General features: G+C 46.3%; 1 protein-coding gene across 1 annotated transcript in view; it reads right to left on the bottom strand.

The window, feature by feature from the left end:
• LOC133665260 (titin-like) overlaps nucleotides 1-18,608 on the bottom strand; it is a 205,645-nt gene extending 187,037 nt beyond the window's left edge. Inside the window, 19 exon segments of the mRNA XM_062070512.1 lie at nucleotides 66-347; nucleotides 575-2,271; nucleotides 2,355-2,523; nucleotides 2,608-2,772; nucleotides 2,874-3,094; nucleotides 3,361-3,602; nucleotides 3,671-3,898; nucleotides 4,006-4,148; nucleotides 4,235-4,377; nucleotides 4,484-4,644; nucleotides 4,761-4,834; nucleotides 5,045-5,303; nucleotides 5,375-5,437; nucleotides 5,764-5,961; nucleotides 13,293-13,685; nucleotides 13,750-13,850; nucleotides 17,855-18,142; nucleotides 18,217-18,420; nucleotides 18,518-18,608. Of these exon segments, the coding sequence (XP_061926496.1) occupies nucleotides 66-347; nucleotides 575-2,271; nucleotides 2,355-2,523; nucleotides 2,608-2,772; nucleotides 2,874-3,094; nucleotides 3,361-3,602; nucleotides 3,671-3,898; nucleotides 4,006-4,148; nucleotides 4,235-4,377; nucleotides 4,484-4,644; nucleotides 4,761-4,834; nucleotides 5,045-5,303; nucleotides 5,375-5,437; nucleotides 5,764-5,961; nucleotides 13,293-13,685; nucleotides 13,750-13,850; nucleotides 17,855-18,142; nucleotides 18,217-18,420; nucleotides 18,518-18,608 (5,122 nt within the window).
• Between the last annotated feature and the right edge of the window lie 1,450 nt (nucleotides 18,609-20,058).

Here is a 20,058-nt window from a genome sequence, read left to right as displayed (position 1 = left end):
TACGTAGAATATTTAACTCGTGTTCTATATATTCATACATAACATTCATGCTTGATTGTACCTACCTTCAACATTTAGTTTGGCACTTGTCCTGACCTGGTTGTCGTCTACAACAACGCAGGTATATTCAGCTTCGTCCCTCATTGTAAGCATCAGCACAGATAGGAAGTGGACTTTCCTGTCCGAGTGCATCCTATACTTGTCGCCAGAGAAGATGTTCGAGTTGTTTTTTAACCATTTGACTTTGACAAAGGGTTCGTTGGTTTCGCACTCAAAGGTGGCCACGGTGTCCTTCTCTTTGGCGCTAACGTCTTCCAGCTTTTCTGTGAAGGTGATGACTTGCTTTGCTGCAACATTCAAAACAAAGTGTCAACAGGTGGAGTAACTTCAGCAAAAAGTCTTCACTCAACATGTATACACACACACACACACACAAACAATATCTACATTTGACCACTGTACTTAGTTCTGACAATGAATCATTTCTATTTCTGGTGCTAACTAACGCTAAAGACCCCGGCTGCTAAGCTCACACAAGGGGCCGTGTCTCAAAGAGTCTCAAAGATTGCCTTACCTTGCACCAAAAGGAAAGCATGACTTGAGGTCTCTCCAGCAGAGTTGATGGCTTTGACCATGATACTTGAGGAATCCTCGGCTATGACATCTCTTATTACCAACTCACAAATATGGTCTTCAGGCCAGAACCAATAAACCCGCTCAGTCTTTTCCATTTGAACACCATTCTTATACCACTGGCACTCGGGTTCTGGTCTGCCAACAACTCGGACTCTGAACTTAACTTCATCCCCTTGTGCCACCGTCTGGCTTGAGATACGTTCCAAGATTTTGGGAGCTTCCATGCTAGCTGACAGCTTTACCCTCTCCGGTTTGACTGTTTTGGCGGTTTCTTTACGTCGCTCTTCTTCTTTTTTCTTCTCTGCCTCTTCCTTTTCCTTAGCACGATGAAGGAGCTCTTCTTTTGTCTTCCTTAGCAGATCCTCATAGGACTCATCCCTCTTTCGGGACTTGAGTTCCACTGCAGTAATAGACTCATAATAGCCCTCCTCTGTCCTGCGCTTGAATTTGCCTCTCAACTCTTCAGACTCCTCAGTGGATTTTTCATGGACAATCCTTTGGGCTTTCTTGAGTGTGATCACCTCTTTCGACAGACTCTCTTCCGAGGGTCTATCCACCTTTATCACTTCAAAGGTAGTTTTTCCAGGTTCAGGTACAGTCTCAGGTGCTTTGGCCTCAGGAACCCTGCGAAGATGCATCCTGAAGTCCTCTTTCTGCTGAACCTCCATCTTAACAGTGTGTTCAGCCGAGCCCAAGTTATTGTCCCCAACAACCCTGACTTCTCCCGAATCATAGGACTTGATGTCAACAATCTCCAGGTAGTAAATACCATCATAACGAAGTCGGTATCGCTTGCTCTTGCGGATGAGTTGTCCATTGAGGTACCAATTAACTTTGGGTGTAGGATAACCGGTCACTCTGCAGCGAAATCTGGCTATGTCACCCTCCAGGACCCTGACAGGTTCAGGTAATAGGACAATCTCAGGTTTCATTTTGTCAGTCTCCTCATCTGCAGTGACTCCTGCAGGCCCTCCCTCATGAGCCATTCGTTCAATTTCATCGATTCTGTGAGCTCCCTTCCTTCCTTCAGGAAGCTGGCTTTCCTCAACAAGACCCTTTTCGTCCTTGACAATCAAGGTGGCCGAGGTCTGGTCCACTCCAAACCTGTTGGTGGCTCTGCAGGTGATTATGCCGCTGTCTCTCGCATAAGCTACTTCATAGTCAAGACTGCAATAGCCAAATTCACTGACCATGCGCAACCTGTTAGCAGCCTGCAGGGGTTTGCTGTCATGAAGCCACTCCACCACCATGGTGGGGTCACCAATAGGAGTCAGTCTGCAATCGAAATGAGTGGGGCCAAACTTCTTCATTCGTATGGAGGTCAGTTTCTTTTTAAATTGTGGTTTCTGTTGCATCTCCTTGTCATACAGGTCTCCCTCCTCCCACTGCTCTTGGCCATAGCGGAGATGAAGAGGCTCCAGCTCTGGAGGGGCGATCTCCTTGGCCTTGTACGTTCCTCTAGGAATAATTAGCTTTCTCTCCGGGACTGGATCAACATAGTCCATCTCCACATTAACTCTGCAGCGGGTAGTGTCCCTGCCAGCTTTGTTGATGGCTGTAGCTGTGTACCAAGCACTGTCTGAACCCGATGCAGAAGGGATCTGGAACGTTACTTCTCCTCTGGCTCCTTCAATCCTGAAACACATTTTTGCTATGTCATCTAAACGCACAGTTGGTTATTTTTTATAGTAAAACTAACATTTTAATAAAGTACATACCTAATATGTGGGTGCTTTTGAGGTGTGATAATGTCACTATTTTTAAGCCAAACAATGTCAGGTAATGGGTTCCCAATAGCTTTGACTGCCAGTTCAACCAGTGTGCCCTGTTTCACACTGATGTTCCGTAGTTTGTCCGTGAACTGTGGACGTATCAGGTTTTCTTTTGCTGGAAAAGAAACATTATAAACAACAACAACAAAAAGCAACCAAAATAGTAGGTAGGTGTCTTCATGTCAGCCACCAACTTTACCATCAACGGTGAGAGTGATAGAAATTGATGAGCGTCCAGCTCTGTTCTGAGCCACTACTGTCCACTCGCCGGAGTCCTGTGGCATAGTTGGGACGATGATCAAAGACTGAGTACCGTCCTCTTTAATCACAATCTTGTGAGTGAAGTCACTGAGAACTTGTTGTCCTGGGGAATTGAAGAAGAATTCATACAAAGTAATTTCTCATTAGAACACGATCAAAAGTGCAATGTCTTTATTTTACTAACAATCTGTATTTGCCACTTACCATTGCGGAACCAGTATGTTTCAGGCATGGGTCTGCCTACAACCTTCAGGTCAAATCTGGCAGTTTGCCCCTCGGAGCATTTATTTGAGACTGGCTTGACAACAAAGACAGGCTTGTAGAGCCTCTCCAGTTGAGCTTCGTTTGTGTCGTCAAGCCGTCGGGCAGGAGAGCGTCCGGGAGAATGGCTTGGTGAGCGGCTCAGAGAGCGTGGAGATGTAGACCTAAATCAGAATTACAACAAACCACGTTTGAAAGGATTGGCTGGCAATCATAAGATAAATCAAAGCTGTTTTAGACACGTCACACCAGGAAGCTACAACAGCTCTGACAAAGGCTGACAAAACTGTCAGCAGGTAAGAAACTTCTCTTTCACAAAAAACTTTGTGTGAACACGAGAATATTGCACCTATCAAATAAAAAAGTTCTTCTGCCTCTTAAAATTAGAACTGTTAATGTCATTGGACTTATGAAGAAGCATCTAACGTACCGGATCCTCTGCATGGCTGGCTGTGGCGTGTATCTCTGAGGTGACACTGTTCCTGAAGGCTCCACATACAGCTTCCCAGAGCTGACCGCATTTCCCTTCATATTGGCACCGCAGACGGTGTACACACCCTCGTCCTCTGGTAAAACCACTGGCAGACGCAGGCTGGAACGTCCGTCCTGAAGAACCTCCACCTGGTATCGTCCACCAGGGTGGATACGCTGACCATCTTTGTACCAAGCAATCTATTTAAAAAACATTTTGTTAGGCATCACATATGCTCTGAGAGTTTATTAACTGAGAAAAAAAAAACCTTAGGTAGTGGCATTCCAGCCATCTTGCAATGGAAAGTGACACCCATTCCTTCCATGATTCGGTAATTTTTAACTGCCGTGTCAAAGGTAGGATGCATTGCTTCCTCGTCTGTGGCTGTCCCCATCAGTTCTCCGTCTTCTGTAACCAGTTCTCTGTAGCTAATTCTCTGGATGTGGAGCTCAATCTCCTGGATAAGACGCTGCTCCAAGATAGAGAGGTGAAAATCCTGAAAATGAGCCGTGAAATATTTTAGACTGACAGACATCACTGTGACTCTTTCAACCACAACTTTGACTGCTTCAATCCTCACAACCGAGAAAGGGATGTTGCTACCTGTCCAGAGATAAAAGTGGTGGTCATCTTCTCAGATGTCATCATGGTGGGAGGAACGTCTCCAACTCTGGGTTCCTCCACTGTGACTTCTACGTCTGTCTTGAACATCGCCTCCTGTTTCTTCACATAGACTTCATATTCATCTAAATAAGAGAAGTTACAGATCCTTCAATTACAATTTTCATCAATTTGGCTTGATGCATGACATGTTCTAGATTGTTCAAGATACCTTCTTCCAGCAGGCTGGTGGTGGCAGACACCTCTCCCAGCTGGTTTCTGGCAAAGACTGAGTATTCTCCAGCATCATCAGAAAAAGCCATAGAGATCTCTAGTAGACACTGTCCGGTCTCCTTCTGGTAGGCAGCTTTGTATCTGATGAATGACAGAGGACAGTTCAGAGACTGGTCAATGCCCCAAATGTTACTCTCAATGCCGTCATGGCCTACCTCACCTTGTACTAGGTAAAGGCGTGACAAACCTGTATCCGGTCGTGAGTGGAATGCCATTCTTCTTCCAGATAATGTGTGGTGTGGGGTTTCCCCCGATTTGGCATTCAAAGATTACACTTTCGCCCTCTACCAGCTTCTGTGAGCTGGGAGTCCTAACAAAGAAAGGGGCAGCAACAGTGGAGGACTCTGACTCAAATGCGCTCACTCGGGACATGGTCTCTTCTTCAGTTACTCTGCAAAAGGATTTTATTTCAGGTCAGCAGGCTGGAGCCTCCTCAGCTGTAACTCATGGAAATATAAAGACACGTTCTGACGATCAACTCACAGTTTCTCTTCAAGTTCCTCGGCAACCTCCTCTCGGCTCTCGATGTCCTCAGACACTAAAATTCAAAGAATGTGTGAGACCTACAATGCATCATGCCTGCATGCACCACCTAATATGGTTTTACTAAAGTCAAAATATATGTTGAAGCTTAGCAAGCAAAACTGGACCCCTGAATTTATTTGTTGATGTCATTGTCAAAGGAAAGGTCATGGTTCACACTCAGTTCAGAGTCAACTGGACATGACTAGGCTTTGGCTCGACTGACCCTGGACAAGAAGGTAGCAGGAAGAGCTACTGGTTCCAGCCTCATTAGTGGCGGTGCAGGTGAAGCGCCCGCTGTCCTCAGCAAATGCCTCACGAATCATCAAGCGGGCGAATCCATTCTCACAGGTGATCTGGAAATCGATGGAGCTGTCGATCTTGTAGTCTTCTCTGAACCAGGAGATGACAGGAACTGGCTGACCATAGATCTGGCACTCCAGGGTCACTGCCTCGCCTTCGGTCACATTTGTGTCCTTCAAATCCTGTAACCCAAATAATCTTTTGATCAGTCTGCATTCATCGATTGACGTTGGTACACAACTGTATTACTCACAAAAACAAAAGTGGCCGGAACTACGTCGTCGTTGGCAGGAGTTGCAGCAGCTTCTTCCACCACCTAAACAGACACATATTTTAGAGTGCAACTATATCAAACGTACCAATTTAATGTAAAAGCAACAGCTAACACACCCAACAACTATAAATGAAAGATTACGTCGTAGGGTGGGAAAGGGCTCAAAAGGTGGACAAGGAGAAAGATGTGAAATTAAGTTCCTAATAAAAACCTCCATCATAGAGTGGAACCTTCCTTTGATTCCCACAACCTGACTACTGACAATCAACACCAAAAAACTCTAGGTGATTACCAAGAACGACCCTTCATTGACCAATGTCCGAGAACCTGATCTGGACCAGGTCTTTGTGGCGGAAGGGCAGTCTGACCTGAGCAACGGTGTTGTCAAGAAGAACTTCCTGAGTTGTTGTCCAGCCAGTCTCGGCCTGCGACGTCAACTCTTCTTCGGAAGCCCAGTCGCTTCCCTGCCCTGGCCCGCCCTCTTCATGCACGGGTTGACGAACACGAGCCAGATCTACGGCAGCCAGCACCGTGGCCACCGCCCCAGACCTTTTCTCTCCCCCAGCCTGGGGACAAACCAGCAGCACAGCTCAGAATCTCAGGACAGAAGAAGGCTGTTGTTGAATGAACGAAAACTTAAGCCATGAATTCATGGAAACATTGATGAATCTCATTCATCAATGTTTCCGTGAATTAGTACAACTTTGACATTCATCCGGTTGCATCACAGTTCCAATTGGACTCAGACTTTAAGATTACTTTGGTCTAGTTCACTCACACCTGCCTGCTTCTGTCAACACCCAAACGCTTAACTAACACACCAGCATCGTTGTGAACAAAACATCAGCACAGGGAATTTGAGTTGCAGTGAAGACTAATAAGAGGATGAAGAGAGGATGTAAAAGTAGATAAAGCAATAACGGAAATGAATAAAGTTCTACAAACCACATGAAGACCTAATTTCTTTGACTGGCAGGAGACGTGCATACTAGCTGTCATAGTTACAACGTATAGGGCTGGGCGATATGAACCAAAACTGATACCCCCGTATTTTGAGGCTGAATGGCGATACGTGACATATATCGGTATTTTAAACATGTGAGATAGAAAACATTCACACACTAGGGCCAATTTAGTGTTGCTAATCAACCTATTCCCAGGTGCATGTCTTTGGAGGTGGGAGGGGCCTATCCCCAGGTGTTAGAATAATTAAGTATATATTATCACACTAACTTTATGCTTCAGGGCCGTTGCTATAAATTATTGTCAATTGTGCTTAAGTGGTATTTTTGGATCTGTGCAAGCTGGCAGTCCAAAAGATTGCCCGCCGTCTTTATCAGTGTTGTGTCCAGACTCGGCCTGCTGACTGCCAAGGCCGAACACCGCCGTGACGCAGACAGAGCAGAGACAAGGCCATATGACCTGCGTCACCTAATTTTTATTTATTCTATAATCATATATTGTGTCTAACTGGAGTTGTCGAGATTACCCCCTTCCCTCAGCGACAGCTTCAGTGATGTAATAGGGCCCGTCCAAATAAATAGAGGAGGCGCGCGGGCTTGACTTTTAGAACATAGTTTGGATCTGTAACTAGAATACAGCCCAAAACACGTGTCTCCTTGAGCTAAAATGAACTCTGTCTCTGCATGATTCCTTGCTTCTTGTCTGATTATTAGATGTCATCAGTGTTTGAACCTGACACCAGGTGCATGTCTTTGGAGGTGGGAGGGGCCTATCCCCAGGTGCATGTCTTTGGAGGTGGGAGGGGCCTATCCCCAGGTGCATGTCTTTGGAGGTGGGAGGAAGCCGGAGTACCCGGAGGGAACCCACGCAGTCACGGGGAGAACATGCAAACTTCCACACAGGAAGACCCCGAGCCCGGGGATCGAACCCAGGACCTTCGTATTGTGAGGCACATGCACTAACCCCTGTTTCACCGTGCTGCCTTGTTCTGAAAATTACTTTTAAAAAGTAATTAATTATGGCTACTGGTTGCTTAACCAAAAAATAATGTAATTACGTGTGAAGTTACTCTTTAAAAAAATGTAACTAATTACTAGGGAAATTAATTAAAACGTTACTTAAAACAACTTTAAATATACGGTAAGTCATATGCAGTTGAGAGAAGTTCATGAGAGCAGCGTGTGTGTGTGCCTTTAAAAGGCGTGTCTGTTGCCCAGTGACGTCAGCACGGGTCTCAGCAGCTAATTTGTTAGCTTTAGCGGCGGCAGTGAAGGCTGTTCTGTTCTGGGTCGATGTCTACAATGCGTGGTAACGACACCGCACCCTTTCTGCACACCGTACCCTTCCTCAGCTGGGGTGCCTTCCGCACTTGCAAATCCTTTTTCAACTTATATTCAATTGAATAGACTGCAAGGACAAGATATTTCATGTTCACACTGAGAAACTTTGTTCTTTTTGGCAAATAATCATGAACTTAGAATTTAATGGCAGCAACACATTGCAAAAAAGGCATTTTTTACCAGTGTGTTACATGGCCTTTCCTTTTAACAACACTCAGTTTTGGTTTGGGAAGTGAGGAGACACATTTTTGAAGTGGAATTCTTTCCCATTCTTGCTTGATGTACAGCTTAAGTTGTTCAACAGTCTCCCTTCTCATATTTTAGTTTACACACATTTTCAATGTCTGGACTACAAGCAGGCCAGTCTAGTACCCACACTCTTTTACTATGAAGCCACGCTGTTGTAACACCTGGCTTGGCATTGTCTTGCTGAAATAAGCAGGGGCGTCCATGGTAACGTTGCTTGGATGGCAACATATGTTGCTCCAAAAGCTGTATGTACCTTTCAGCATTAATGGTGCCTTCACAGATGTGTAAGTTACCCATGTCTTGGCCACTAATACACCCCCATACCATCACACATGCTGCCTTTTACACTTTCACCCTAGAACAGTCCGGATGGTTCTTTTCCTCTTTGGTCCGAAGGACACGACGTCCACAGTCTCCAAAACGATTTGAAATGTGGACTCGTCAGACCAAAGAACACTTTTCCACTTTGCATCAGTCCATCTTAGATGAGCTCGGGCCCAGCGAAGCGTTTCTGGGTGTTGTTGATAAATGGCTTTGGCTTTGCATAGTAGAGTTTTAACTTGCACTTACAGATGTAGCGACCAACTGTAATCAATCAATCAATCAATCAATTCCTTTATTGTCATTGTCATAATAACACTTAAGTCATACATGCCAACGAGATTTTGTTTGAGCTTTGTCCAGCGGCATAGAAACTGCATTAAAGTGCAGGTTGACCATAGTTCACAGTTTAGCATTGTCAGGAAGATGGCGAATAAAGGGGGCGTGGGGGTGGGAACAGTCAGATGTCTGATGGGTGTTACGTTGATGTTGCAGCAATGCAGTGTCCAGAGCACAATTATTGAGGTGGTGAAGAGTGAGGTAATGAGATGGTCCGGGGCAGGCTGTTCATTTAGCAGTCTCATAGCCTGGGGATACAGACTGTGAGACATTCTGGTGGTCCTGGCGCAAATCCATCTATACCTTCTTCCAGAGGGTAGCAGGTTGAAGAGGCCATGTGCTGGCTGGTATCTGTACTCGCTTTAGGCAGCGAGTTTTGTACATGGCACTCATCTCTGGGAGTATCGTCCTTGTCATTTTCCCCGCCGCTTTAACCACTCGCTGGAGGGCCTGTTGGTTCGCTTTAGTGCGGCTAGCAAACCGCACTAAAAAGCCGTAAGTGAGGACACTGCTGATGGCACACTTGTAAAAGTTAACCATTGATTTCTGCGGAATGTTTGCGCATTTAAGTTTCCTCAACAACAAAAAAAGACGTTGTTGGGCCTTTCCGACTACGTCTTTTAGTAGTCGTTTTTGTAGTTACTGACAGTGGTTTTCTGAAGTGTTCCTGAGCTCATGTGGTGATATCCTTTACACGCTGATGTGGCTTTTTGATGCAGTACCGCCTGAGGGATCCAAGGTGCGTAATATCATGGCTTACGTGCAGTGATTTCTCCACATTCTCCGAACCTTTTGATGATATTACAGAGCGTAGATGGTGAAATCCCTCAATTCCTTGTAGAGAAATGTTGTTCTTAAACAATTTGCTCAGGCGTTTGTTGACAAAGTGGTGACCCTCGCCCCGTCCTTGTTTGTGAACGACTGGAAGCTGCTTTTATACCCAATCATGGCACCCACCTGTTCCCAATTAGCCTGTTCACCTGTGGGATGTTCCAATTAAGTGTTTGATGAGCATTCCTCAACTTTCTCACTCTTTTTTGCCACTTGTGCCAAAATGAGCTAATATTTGCAAAAAAGAACAAAGTTTGTCAGTGTGAACATGAAATATCTTGTCTTTGCAGTCTATTCAATTGAATATAAGTTGACAAGTTGTATTCTCTTTTTATTTACCATTTACACAACCTGACAACTTCACTGCTTTTGGGGTTTGTATATCTTTTTCTCAAATATACCTGTATTAACTGTAATAGCGCTATAGCTACCGCCCAACCCTACAACATGTTTTGTTCAGCCCCCAAATGTCAAGGAGAAAAAAAGACAAAGGATCTGAACTACTGAAGCAAACACAACCTAATTAGCGTGTTTGTCTTCATGAATATGTTGATTATATGCCCATTATCAGAACAATACTGTCGGGAGAGGACACCTGAAGGAATCAATAAAGTACTATCTATCTATCTATCTACAAATATTATCATTTAGCGGCTGCAATGTGATTTATCAAGCCTGACACGGTTTTGTGTGTAATTTTGGCACGTTATAAATGTAGGTGCAAACTGGCACAGTTAAGCGGTCGTTATGAGGAGACAACGACTCCAGTGATGGACGATAGAGAGATCACCTTAGCTCTGTGTGCCTTTTAAAAGATTTGGATTGTCAGAAATTATCAAATTGTACTAGTAATGTAAACAGTTTTGCTCAATAAAGTGATGGATATAATTCCTGTCCTCGAAGCATCTCGATAGACGTTACAATAATTGAACGGTGTTGACGAACACCGTTAGGGCCGCTTGTTGTCACTGTCACTCAGAGTTGCATTGCAAAATTACACAGAATAAATATGTTTATTTTGTTTAGAATTCAGATGGGATTTGATTTGGTGCGCGGCATATATTTGCTGTGCGCAGCGGACGCTTGAGCAGTGCGCAATTGCGCAGGCGCGCACCTTAGAGGGAACGTTGCTTTGCAGTTCATGTCTTGTTGAAAACACGCCATTCTTCATCAACTTTTCTCTTTTTAGCGTCTCGGGTGTAAACCGTGCATCACTTGTCGCTGCATGTGCACCTTCACTCGCAGGTTACACACGGACACACGCCCATAAATAATACTTTTCAAAATAAAAGCAGCACAGTTGTATTGCGCGCACGACATAGATGTTTTTTCAACTTTATTTTGTAATTTGTGATTGCAGCTGTTCACATTCACTCAGAATCACGCACACGTCCACACGGAAGTAATACAAATAACGATTTTCAAAACAAAAGCAGCACCGTTGTATTGCACACTCGACATAGATACTTTTTAAAATGTATTTTGTAATTTATAATTGGCCTCACGCGGGCCGGACAGGGACGCACAAAGGGCCGGATGCGGCCCAGGTCTGGTCTAAGGTACACGTATTCATGATGAAGTATGATATCTGTCTGTGATGAATTATTTTGAGTTAACGGTGAACTTAATGGGATAAATCGTGGTTAAATATTTTAATCGTTTGACAGCCCTATATTATAAAAATGTTTCAACTGTATATTGTAACTTCTGGATGACGTAAAGGGCTGACAGTGCGTCTGGATGACTTCACATGCACCATCAGCACACTGCTAAAAATAGGTTCTGCTGTCCAGATTGGGTTTTGAAGTAGCCCAGACGAGATGGTCCAAATTAAGAGTTGCGTGCTGCATTCTCCACAATATAATAAAACACTACAGAGGAGAGTCTCCGGTAAAGTCAAATTGAAATAGGGCAGTGGCATCATTTTTGTACATGTTAACAATCCTCTCCATCTTAGTAGATCACCTGCAACATGCTAGGGTTGTGCCTATACCAATATTTTGGTACCAGTACCGGTACCAAAATGTATTTCGATACTTTTCTAAATAAAGGGGACCACAGAAAATGTCATTTTTGTCTTTATTTGAACAAAAAATGTTAGGGTACATGAAACATATGTTTATTATTGTCATTTAGTCCTTAAATAAAATAGACAACTTGTCTTTTAGTAGTAAGTAAACAAACAAAGACTCCTAATTAGTCGTATGCAGTAACATATTGTGTCATTTATACACCTATTATTTTGTACACATTATGAGGGACAAACTGTAAAAATGGATTATTCATCCACTTGTTCATTTACTGTTAATATCTGCTTATTTTCTGTTTGAACATGTTCTATCTACACTTCTGTTCAAATGTAATAATCACTTATTCTTCTCTTCTTTCATACTTGACATTAGTTTTGGATGATACCACACATTTAGGTATGGATCCGATACCAAGTAGTTGCAGAATCATACAATAAAATATAAAACCTAATAAACCAATAATAATATGGTTTAAAAATACTGATGTAAAGGGTAGGTGTCGCGCTGTTTTCTGTTTGAACATGTTCTATCTACACTTCTGTTCAAATGTAATAATCACTTATTCTTCTCTTCTTTCATACTTGACATTAGTTTTGGATGATACCACACATTTAGGTATGTATCCGATACCAAGTAGTTGCAGAATCATACAATAAAATATAAAACCTAATAAACCAATAATAATATGGTTTAAAAATACTGATGTAAAGGGTAGGTGTCGCGCTGTTTTCTGTTTTAACATGTTCTATCTACACTTCTATTAAAATGTAATAATCACTTATTCTTCTCTTCTTTGATACTGGACATTAGTTTTGGATGATACCACTCATTTAGGTATGGATCCGATACCAAGTAGTTACAGGATCATACATTGGTCATATTCAAAGTCCTCATGTGTCCAGGGACGTATTTACTGACTTTATTAACATAATATGAATTTTTTTTCAGGATGCCACCCGAACGCCTCCCTAGGGAGGTGTTTAGGGCACGTCCGACCGGTAGGAGGCCACAGGGAAGACCCAGGACACGTTGGGAAGACTATGTCTCCCGGCTGGCCTGGGAACGCCTCGGGATCCCCCGGGAAGAGCTAGACGAAGTGGCTGGGGAGAGGGAAGTCTGGGCTTCCCTGCTTAGGCTGCTGCCCCCGCGACCCGACCTCGGATAAGCGGAAGAAGATGGATGGATGGATGGATGGATGGATGGATGGATGGTTTTGTGATGATAAAAAATATTGAAATAATCATAGTAGTATCGACTAGACATGTACTTGGTATCATTACAGTGGATGTCAGGTGTAGATCCACCCATGGCATTCAGGAGCGCTAGCCTGTTAGCGGTTAGCTATTATATCCTCCTGGAGGCCAGGATTACTGATTTAGAAGTAGCTAAAACACTGTGGATGGATGTTAGCCACTAGCTAGTTAGCCATGTCTTAAAGCAGCTCTTCCTGAGGGTGTTTCAGTGTTATAACTTCACCTTTATCTTGACTTTTTACACCAAAATGCGTCCATTCTCCCTTTTCTGTCTACACACTTTGTCTGCTTGTAAGTACTCTGTGTGTGTGCGCTGCCCAACATGCTCCTCTACTCCTAAAACCAGCAATGTCATGACGTGACGACGGCCCGTCTGCCCAGGAACCGGTACTTTTCAAACAGAGTATAGTACCGTTTTTGATTCATTAGTATGGTGGTACTATACTAGTACCGTACAACCCTAGTAGTTCACAAACTGTGTTGTTGAGCTGCGTCCAGTACAAACTGCCTCATTCAGGGACTCTCTGTCAAGGTCACTTGATCAAGAAGCCGTTCATGGCTCCGCCCTCACCTGTGTCATGCAGATGATCTGCTGCTCCTCACTCAGGTAGCCCATTTGCTTCCAGGGTGGGAGGACATCAGAACCGGAGCCAGCCTGCTTGCGTGTGCTGACCGGAGACGTGCTGGCCCTGAAGAAGGGATGTGACGTGAGAGGTAGTTTCTGACGACTTCACCCCTCACCACCGACTTACCCGACTGGCGTGGTCAACGGCGCTTTCACGTGTCTCACAGGTGACGGCGACTGCTGCCGCCCTCCGGTCACCCGGGTGACCAACGACGACTGGGTCGGGGACAAGGACGCGGGTCTGGGAGCTACTCTGGGTGGGGTTTTGTGAGACAGTAAGTCCGTCAGCTCAGCAGCCTCCACTTGCATCTCCATGGTGTGGAAATCATCCTCCATCATCTGACGAGGGAACACACCAGGGACCAAGTTGCTCCAAAGTTCACCCAGACAGAAACACAAGAACGCCAGATTGGATCATCGTGTCTACCTGTTCTGTTCTTGTCTGATGAGTCTGTGAGCTGGAAACCACCATCTTTGTTTTCTTGGCTGGCACAGCTTCCTCGCCTGAATCCACACAAAATGTTGCCAAGTTACTTCCAGGTGCCGTAGCTTACCTTTGCAACCTTTCAGACGTTTGTCTTGCTCTACAGCAGGGGTACATTTGGGGATGGTGGAGGGTGTGTCAGTCAATGGTGGAGGGTGTCAGTCAATGGTGGAGGGTGTCAGTCGATGGTGGAGGGTGTCAGTCGATGGTGGAGGGTGTGTCAGTCGATGGTGGAGGGTGTGTCAGTCGATGGTGGAGGGTGTCAGTCAATGGTGGAGGGTGTGTCAGTCAATGGTGGAGGTGTGTCAGTCGATTGTGGAGGGTGTCAGTCGATGGTGGAGGGTGTCATTCGATGGTGGAGGGTGTCAGTCGATGGTGGAGGGTGTGTCAGTCAATGGTGGAGGTGTGTCAGTCGATTGTGGAGGGTGTCAGTCGATGGTGGAGGGTGTCATTCGATGGTGGAGGGTGTCAGTCGATGGTGGAGGGTGTGTCAGTCGATGATGGAGGGTGTCAGTCGATGGTGGAGGGTGTGTCAGTTGATGGTGGAGGTGTGTCAGTCGATGATGGAGGGTGTCAGTCGATGGTGGAGGGTGTGTCAGTCGATTGTGGAGGGTGTCAGTCGATGGTGGAGGGTGTCAGTCGATGGTGGAGGGTGTGTCAGTCGATGGTGGAGGGCGTCAGTCGATGGTGGAGGGTGTTTCAGTCAATGGTGGAGGGTGTCAGTCGATGGTGGAGGGTGTGTCAGTCAATGGTGGAGGTGTGTCAGTCGATTGTGGAGGGTGTCAGTCGATGGTGGAGGGTGTCATTCGATGGTGGAGGGTGTCAGTCGATGGTGGAGGGTGTGTCAGTCGATGATGGAGGGTGTCAGTCGATGGTGGAGGGTGTGTCAGTTGATGGTGGAGGTGTGTCAGTCGATGATGGAGGGTGTCAGTCGATGGTGGAGGGTGTGTCAGTCGATTGTGGAGGGTGTCAGTCGATGGTGGAGGGTGTCAGTCGATGGTGGAGGGTGTCAGTCGATGGTGGAGGGTGTGTCAGTCGATGGTGGAGGGCGTCAGTCGATGGTGGAGGGTGTTTCAGTCAATGGTGGAGGGTGTCAGTCGATGGTGGAGGGTGTGTCAGTCAATGGTGGAGGTGTGTCAGTCGATTGTGGAGGGTGTCAGTCGATGGTGGAGGGTGTCATTCGATGGTGGAGGGTGTCAGTCGATGGTGGAGGGTGTGTCAGTCGATGATGGAGGGTGTCAGTCGATGGTGGAGGGTGTGTCAGTCAATGGTGGAGGTGTGTCAGTCGATTGTGGAGGGTGTCAGTCGATGGTGGAGGGTGTCATTCGATGGTGGAGGGTGCCAGTCGATGGTGGAGGGTGCCAGTCGATGGTGGAGGGTGTGTCAGTCGATGGTGGAGGTGTGTCAGTCGATGATGGAGGGTGTCAGTCAATGGTGGAGGGTGTGTCAGTCGATGGTGGAGGTGTGTCAGTCGATGGTGGAGGGTGTCAGTGGATGGTGGAGGGTGTCAGTGCATGGTGGAGGGTGTTTCAGTCGATGGTGGAGGTGTGTCAGTCGATGATGGAGGGTGTCAGTCGATGGTGTAGGGTGTCAGTGGATGGTGGAGGGTGTCAGTGGATGGTGGAGGGTGTGTCAGTCGATGGTGGAGGGTGTGTCAGTTGATGGTGCAGGGTGTCAGTGGATGGTGGAGGGTGTCAGTGGATAGTGGAGGGTGTGTCAGTGGATGGTGGAGGGTGTGTCAGTGGATGGTGGAGAGTGTGTCAGTGGATGGTGGAGGGTGTGTCAGTCGATGGTGGAGGGTGTCAGTAGATGGTGGAGGGTGTGTCAGTCGATGGTGGAGGGTGTCAGTCGATGGTGGATGGTGTCAGTCGATGGTGGAGGGTGTGTCAGTCGATTGTGGAGGGTGTCAGTCGATGGTGGAGGGTGTCAGTCGATGGTGGAGGGTGTGTCAGTCGATGGTGGAGGGTGTGTCAGTCAATGGTGGAGGGTGTCAGTCGATGGTGGAGGGTGTCAGTCGATGGTGGAGGGTGTCAGTCGATGGTGGAGGGTGTCAGTCGATGGTGCAGGGTGTGTCAGTCAATGGTGGAGGTGTGTCAGTCGATTGTGGAGGGTGTCAGTCGATGGTGGAGGGTGTGTCAGTCAATGGTGGAGGTGTGTCAGTCGATTGTGGAGGGTGTCAGTCGATGGTGGAGGGTGTCAGTCGATGGTGGAGGGTGGGTCAGTCGATGGTGGAGGGTGTCAGTTGATGGTGGAGGGTGTCAGTCGATGGTGGATGGTGTCAGTCGATGGTGGAGGGTGTCAGTCGATAGTGGATGGTGTCAGTCGATGGTGGATGGTGTCAGTCGATGGTGGAGGGTGTGTCAGTCGATGGTGGAGGGTGTGTCAGTCGATGGTGGAGGGTGGGTCAGTCGATGGTGGAGGGTGTCAGTCGATGGTGGAGGGTGTCAGTCGATGGTGGATGGTGTCAGTCGATGGTGGAGGGTGTCAGTCGATAGTGGATGGTGTCAGTCGATGGTGGATGGTGTCAGTCGATGGTGGAGGGTGCCAGTCGATAGTGGAGGGTGTCAGTCGATAGTGGATGGTGTCAGTCAATGGTGGAGGGTGTCAGTCAATGGTGGAGGGTGTCAGTCGATAGTGGAGGGTGTCAGTCGATAGTGGATGGTGTCAGTCGATGGTGGAGGGTGGGTCAGTCGATGGTGGAGGGTGGGTCAGTCGATGGTGGAGGGTGTCAGTCGATGGTGGATGGTGTCAGTCGATGGTGGAGGGTGTCAGTCGATGGTAGATGGTGTCAGTCGATGGTGGAGGGTGTCAGTCGATGGTGGAGGGACATTCTAACCACTGAGAAGGTGGCAGCTTTCGGAGGTTTTTAGTTTACTCCTGTTTCTGTCTTACATAAGTATTTTGAATGATAGGCAAAATTCCCCCCAAAAAGTGGTCCTTGTTTTCAATAACATGAAGTCGGGTGCTTTGAATTCAGTTTTTTCCTTGACCTGATTGCGGACACTCTGTCACGGCGTGGGCTCAAACCCGCTTTTCCCCGGCAGCTGGGTCTGCCAGCACCTCCGCTGGCAGCCCACCGAGACACGCCCATGCTCGCGCTGGCTGCATCACGCCCACATGCCGGCAAGGCTGTGGGCGATCAGCAATCTGCACACCTGGGACTGATGAGGGCGAGCGGTATAAGGACCAGTGGACCCTAGGGTCCTCAGGGGAACTAAACTTTCTTTCGTGTACCGTAAGCCGACACCAGCTTTATGCTCTCTCTTTCTCTCTGCGTTTCCCTCCGTGTCTGATGTCCGTGTTGTCCTCCCGCAGTGCTTTCCCGAGTTCACCTGTTGTGATCCCCTGTCGTTCCCCTCTGGATTCTGGACTGCCTCCCTTGGATCTCAAACCTCTCGCTTGACCATGGACCGCCTTCCTGCTTTGTCCCTCCTCTCGCTCATCACAACACTTGGTAACACGCACTACAGCTAACCACACACATAGCCTCACACACACACTCTTGGATTTTGACACACACACCATTCTATAGTTTGTTTGTTAGTATTGTTTGATTATTATATATATATTGTCTATATATATAATAAATCATAGAGCTTTACTGCCCCCCTGTGTCTGTGCCGTCAACTCCCTCCTGGTAAACATAACACACTCACCCTGAACCAGCAGCTCAGCCGTAGAGGCGATTGTCAATAGCAGCATAAGCTAGTTACCTTTCGGTAATCATGGCGCTGCTAAAAAATAGTCCGTCTGCGTTAGCCCTTATAATAACAATACCGCTAATACTTGTTAATACTCTGGTCACAAATGGTGTGTTGTTGGTGGGTTTTAGTTTACTCCTGTTGGCTTGTACTTGGTATATTACAAATTAGAACGCATAAAAAAGAAAAACATGTGTTCTGGTCTTACATAAGGATTTTGAATGATAGGCAAAATTCCCCCAAAAAGTGGTCCTTCTTGTCAATAACATGAAGTTAGGTGCTTTGAGTTCAGTTTTTTCCTTGACCTGACTGCGGACACTCACCTTGAACCAGCAGCTCAGCCGTAGACGTGGCTCGACCGCTGCTGTTGCTCGTGGTCACGGAATACGTCCCAGAATCCTCCGGGAAAGCCTCAGCAATGATCAGACTGTACTGGTCTCCTTCCTGGAGGATCTGGAAGTCGGCCGAGCTCTGGATCTCAGCTCCCTCTCGGTAGAACTTGACCGTCGGTGCCGGGATGCCGGTGACTCGGACACTGAGTCTCACCTGACTCCCCTGTCTCACTGTGGCGCTCTGAAGTCTCTGCAGGAAACTGGGAGGCGCTGTCTCCGCTATCAAGCAGAGGAAAGTGTGTCTGCATGTGGTCTCGCAAGTTTGTTAGACCCAGGTCCGGCTGAGGTCTTACCTGTCACTACCAGTTCGGCGGTGCTGGTGGCTTGTCCAGCTCCGTTGGTCGCTCGGACGGAAAATCTCCCGCTGTGCGTGGCGGTCACGGCGGGGATCCTCAGAACAGCGTGGCCGTCGCTGAACGAGATCTGAACGCCGGGCAAAGCAGCAGCGGAGAGAACCTGGCCGTCACGGAACCAGCTCACCTCAGGAACTGGAGAACCTGGGGAGAGAGGAATGGGGGTGGGGGGGTTGGTCAACCCAAATGCTGTTAGAGTCTGCCACAAAACCAGAACAAGATTTTCTGGGGAGTTTCTTACCATTCACTTGCGCTTCGAAGGTGGCGGCACTACCCTCAAGTGCCACCACGCTCTGAAGCGGCTGCGTGAACGTTGGCGCCTGTGTCGTCATGTTACTCGGCAGCCTGGGAGGGGGAAAGGCACTTGTCATACTTGCATCGGGTCCTTCAAACACTCGTAACTTCAAGCAGATTCACTCTCACTCTGTCACAGCTTTTGTTGGTGTTACTTCCTGTCCTGTGCTTTTATTTTGGTGGCTCTTCCGGTTTTGTTAGTGTTTTCCCTCGTCTGCTTTCTGTTAGCAATTAGTTCGATTTGAGTATGAGCCAACATTCTTTGTGTTGTCCCGATACCAATATTTTGGTACCGGTACCAAAATGTATTTTCATACTTTTCGATACTTTTATAATTAAAGGAGGCCACAAAAATGTCATTATTGTCTTTATTGTAACAACAAATGTTAAAGTACATGAAACATATGTTTATTATTGTCATTTAGTCCTTCAATAAAATAGACAACTTGTCTTTTAGTAGTAAGTAAACAAACAAAGACTCCTAATTAGTCTGCTGACGTATGCAGTAACATATTGTGTCATTTATACACCTATTATTTTGTACACATTATGAGGGACAAACTGTAGAAAATTGATTATTCATCCACTTGTTCGTTTACTGTTAATATTTTAACATGTTCTATCTACACTTCTGTTCAAATGTAATAATCACTTATTCTTCTCTTCTTTGATACTTGACATTAGTTTTGGATGATACCACACATTTAGGTATGGATGCGATACCAAGTAGTTACAGGATCATACATTGGTCATATTCAAAGTCCTCATGTGTCCAGGGACGTATTTACTGACTTTATAAACATCATATACATTTTTTTTTAAACGAAAGAAGGTTTTGTGACGACAAAAAATGTCGATGTAATCATAGTAGTATCGACTAGATACACTCTTGTACTTGGTATCATTACAGTGGATGTCAGGTGTAGATGCACCCATGGCATTTGTTTACATTGTGACGGCGGTGAGCTATTGTATCCTCCTACGGGGTGTAGTGAAGCATGTTTAGCTATTTCTCCTCCTCCAGTGATAATGATACTTGTTAGAAACTTACTTTGTCGCCACGGAGGCCAGGATTAGTGATTTAGAAGTAGCTAAAACACTGCGGATGGATGTTAGCCGCTAGCTAGCTAGCCATGTCTTAAAGCAGTTCTTCCTGAGGGTGTTTCAGTGTTATAACTTCACCTTTATCTTGACTTTTTACACCAAAACGCGCCCATTCTCCCTTTTCTGTCTACACACTGTGTCTGCTTGTAAGTACTCTGTGTGTGTGCGCTGCCCAACATGCTCCTCTGCTCCTAAAACCAGCGATGTCACCACGTGACCACGATGCGCCGTCATGCCCTTAAAAAAAAAAAAATAAAAATATACATATATATATATTTATATATATATGGGGAACCGGTACTTTTCAAACAGAGTATAGTACCATTTTTGATTCATTAGTCCCACGATACTATACTAGTACCGGTATACCGTACAACACTAACA

Source organism: Entelurus aequoreus, linkage group LG14 (assembly GCF_033978785.1).
Source record: "Entelurus aequoreus isolate RoL-2023_Sb linkage group LG14, RoL_Eaeq_v1.1, whole genome shotgun sequence".
NCBI lineage: Eukaryota > Metazoa > Chordata > Actinopteri > Syngnathiformes > Syngnathidae > Entelurus > Entelurus aequoreus.
This window is presented reverse-complemented; position numbering and strand designations above follow the sequence as displayed.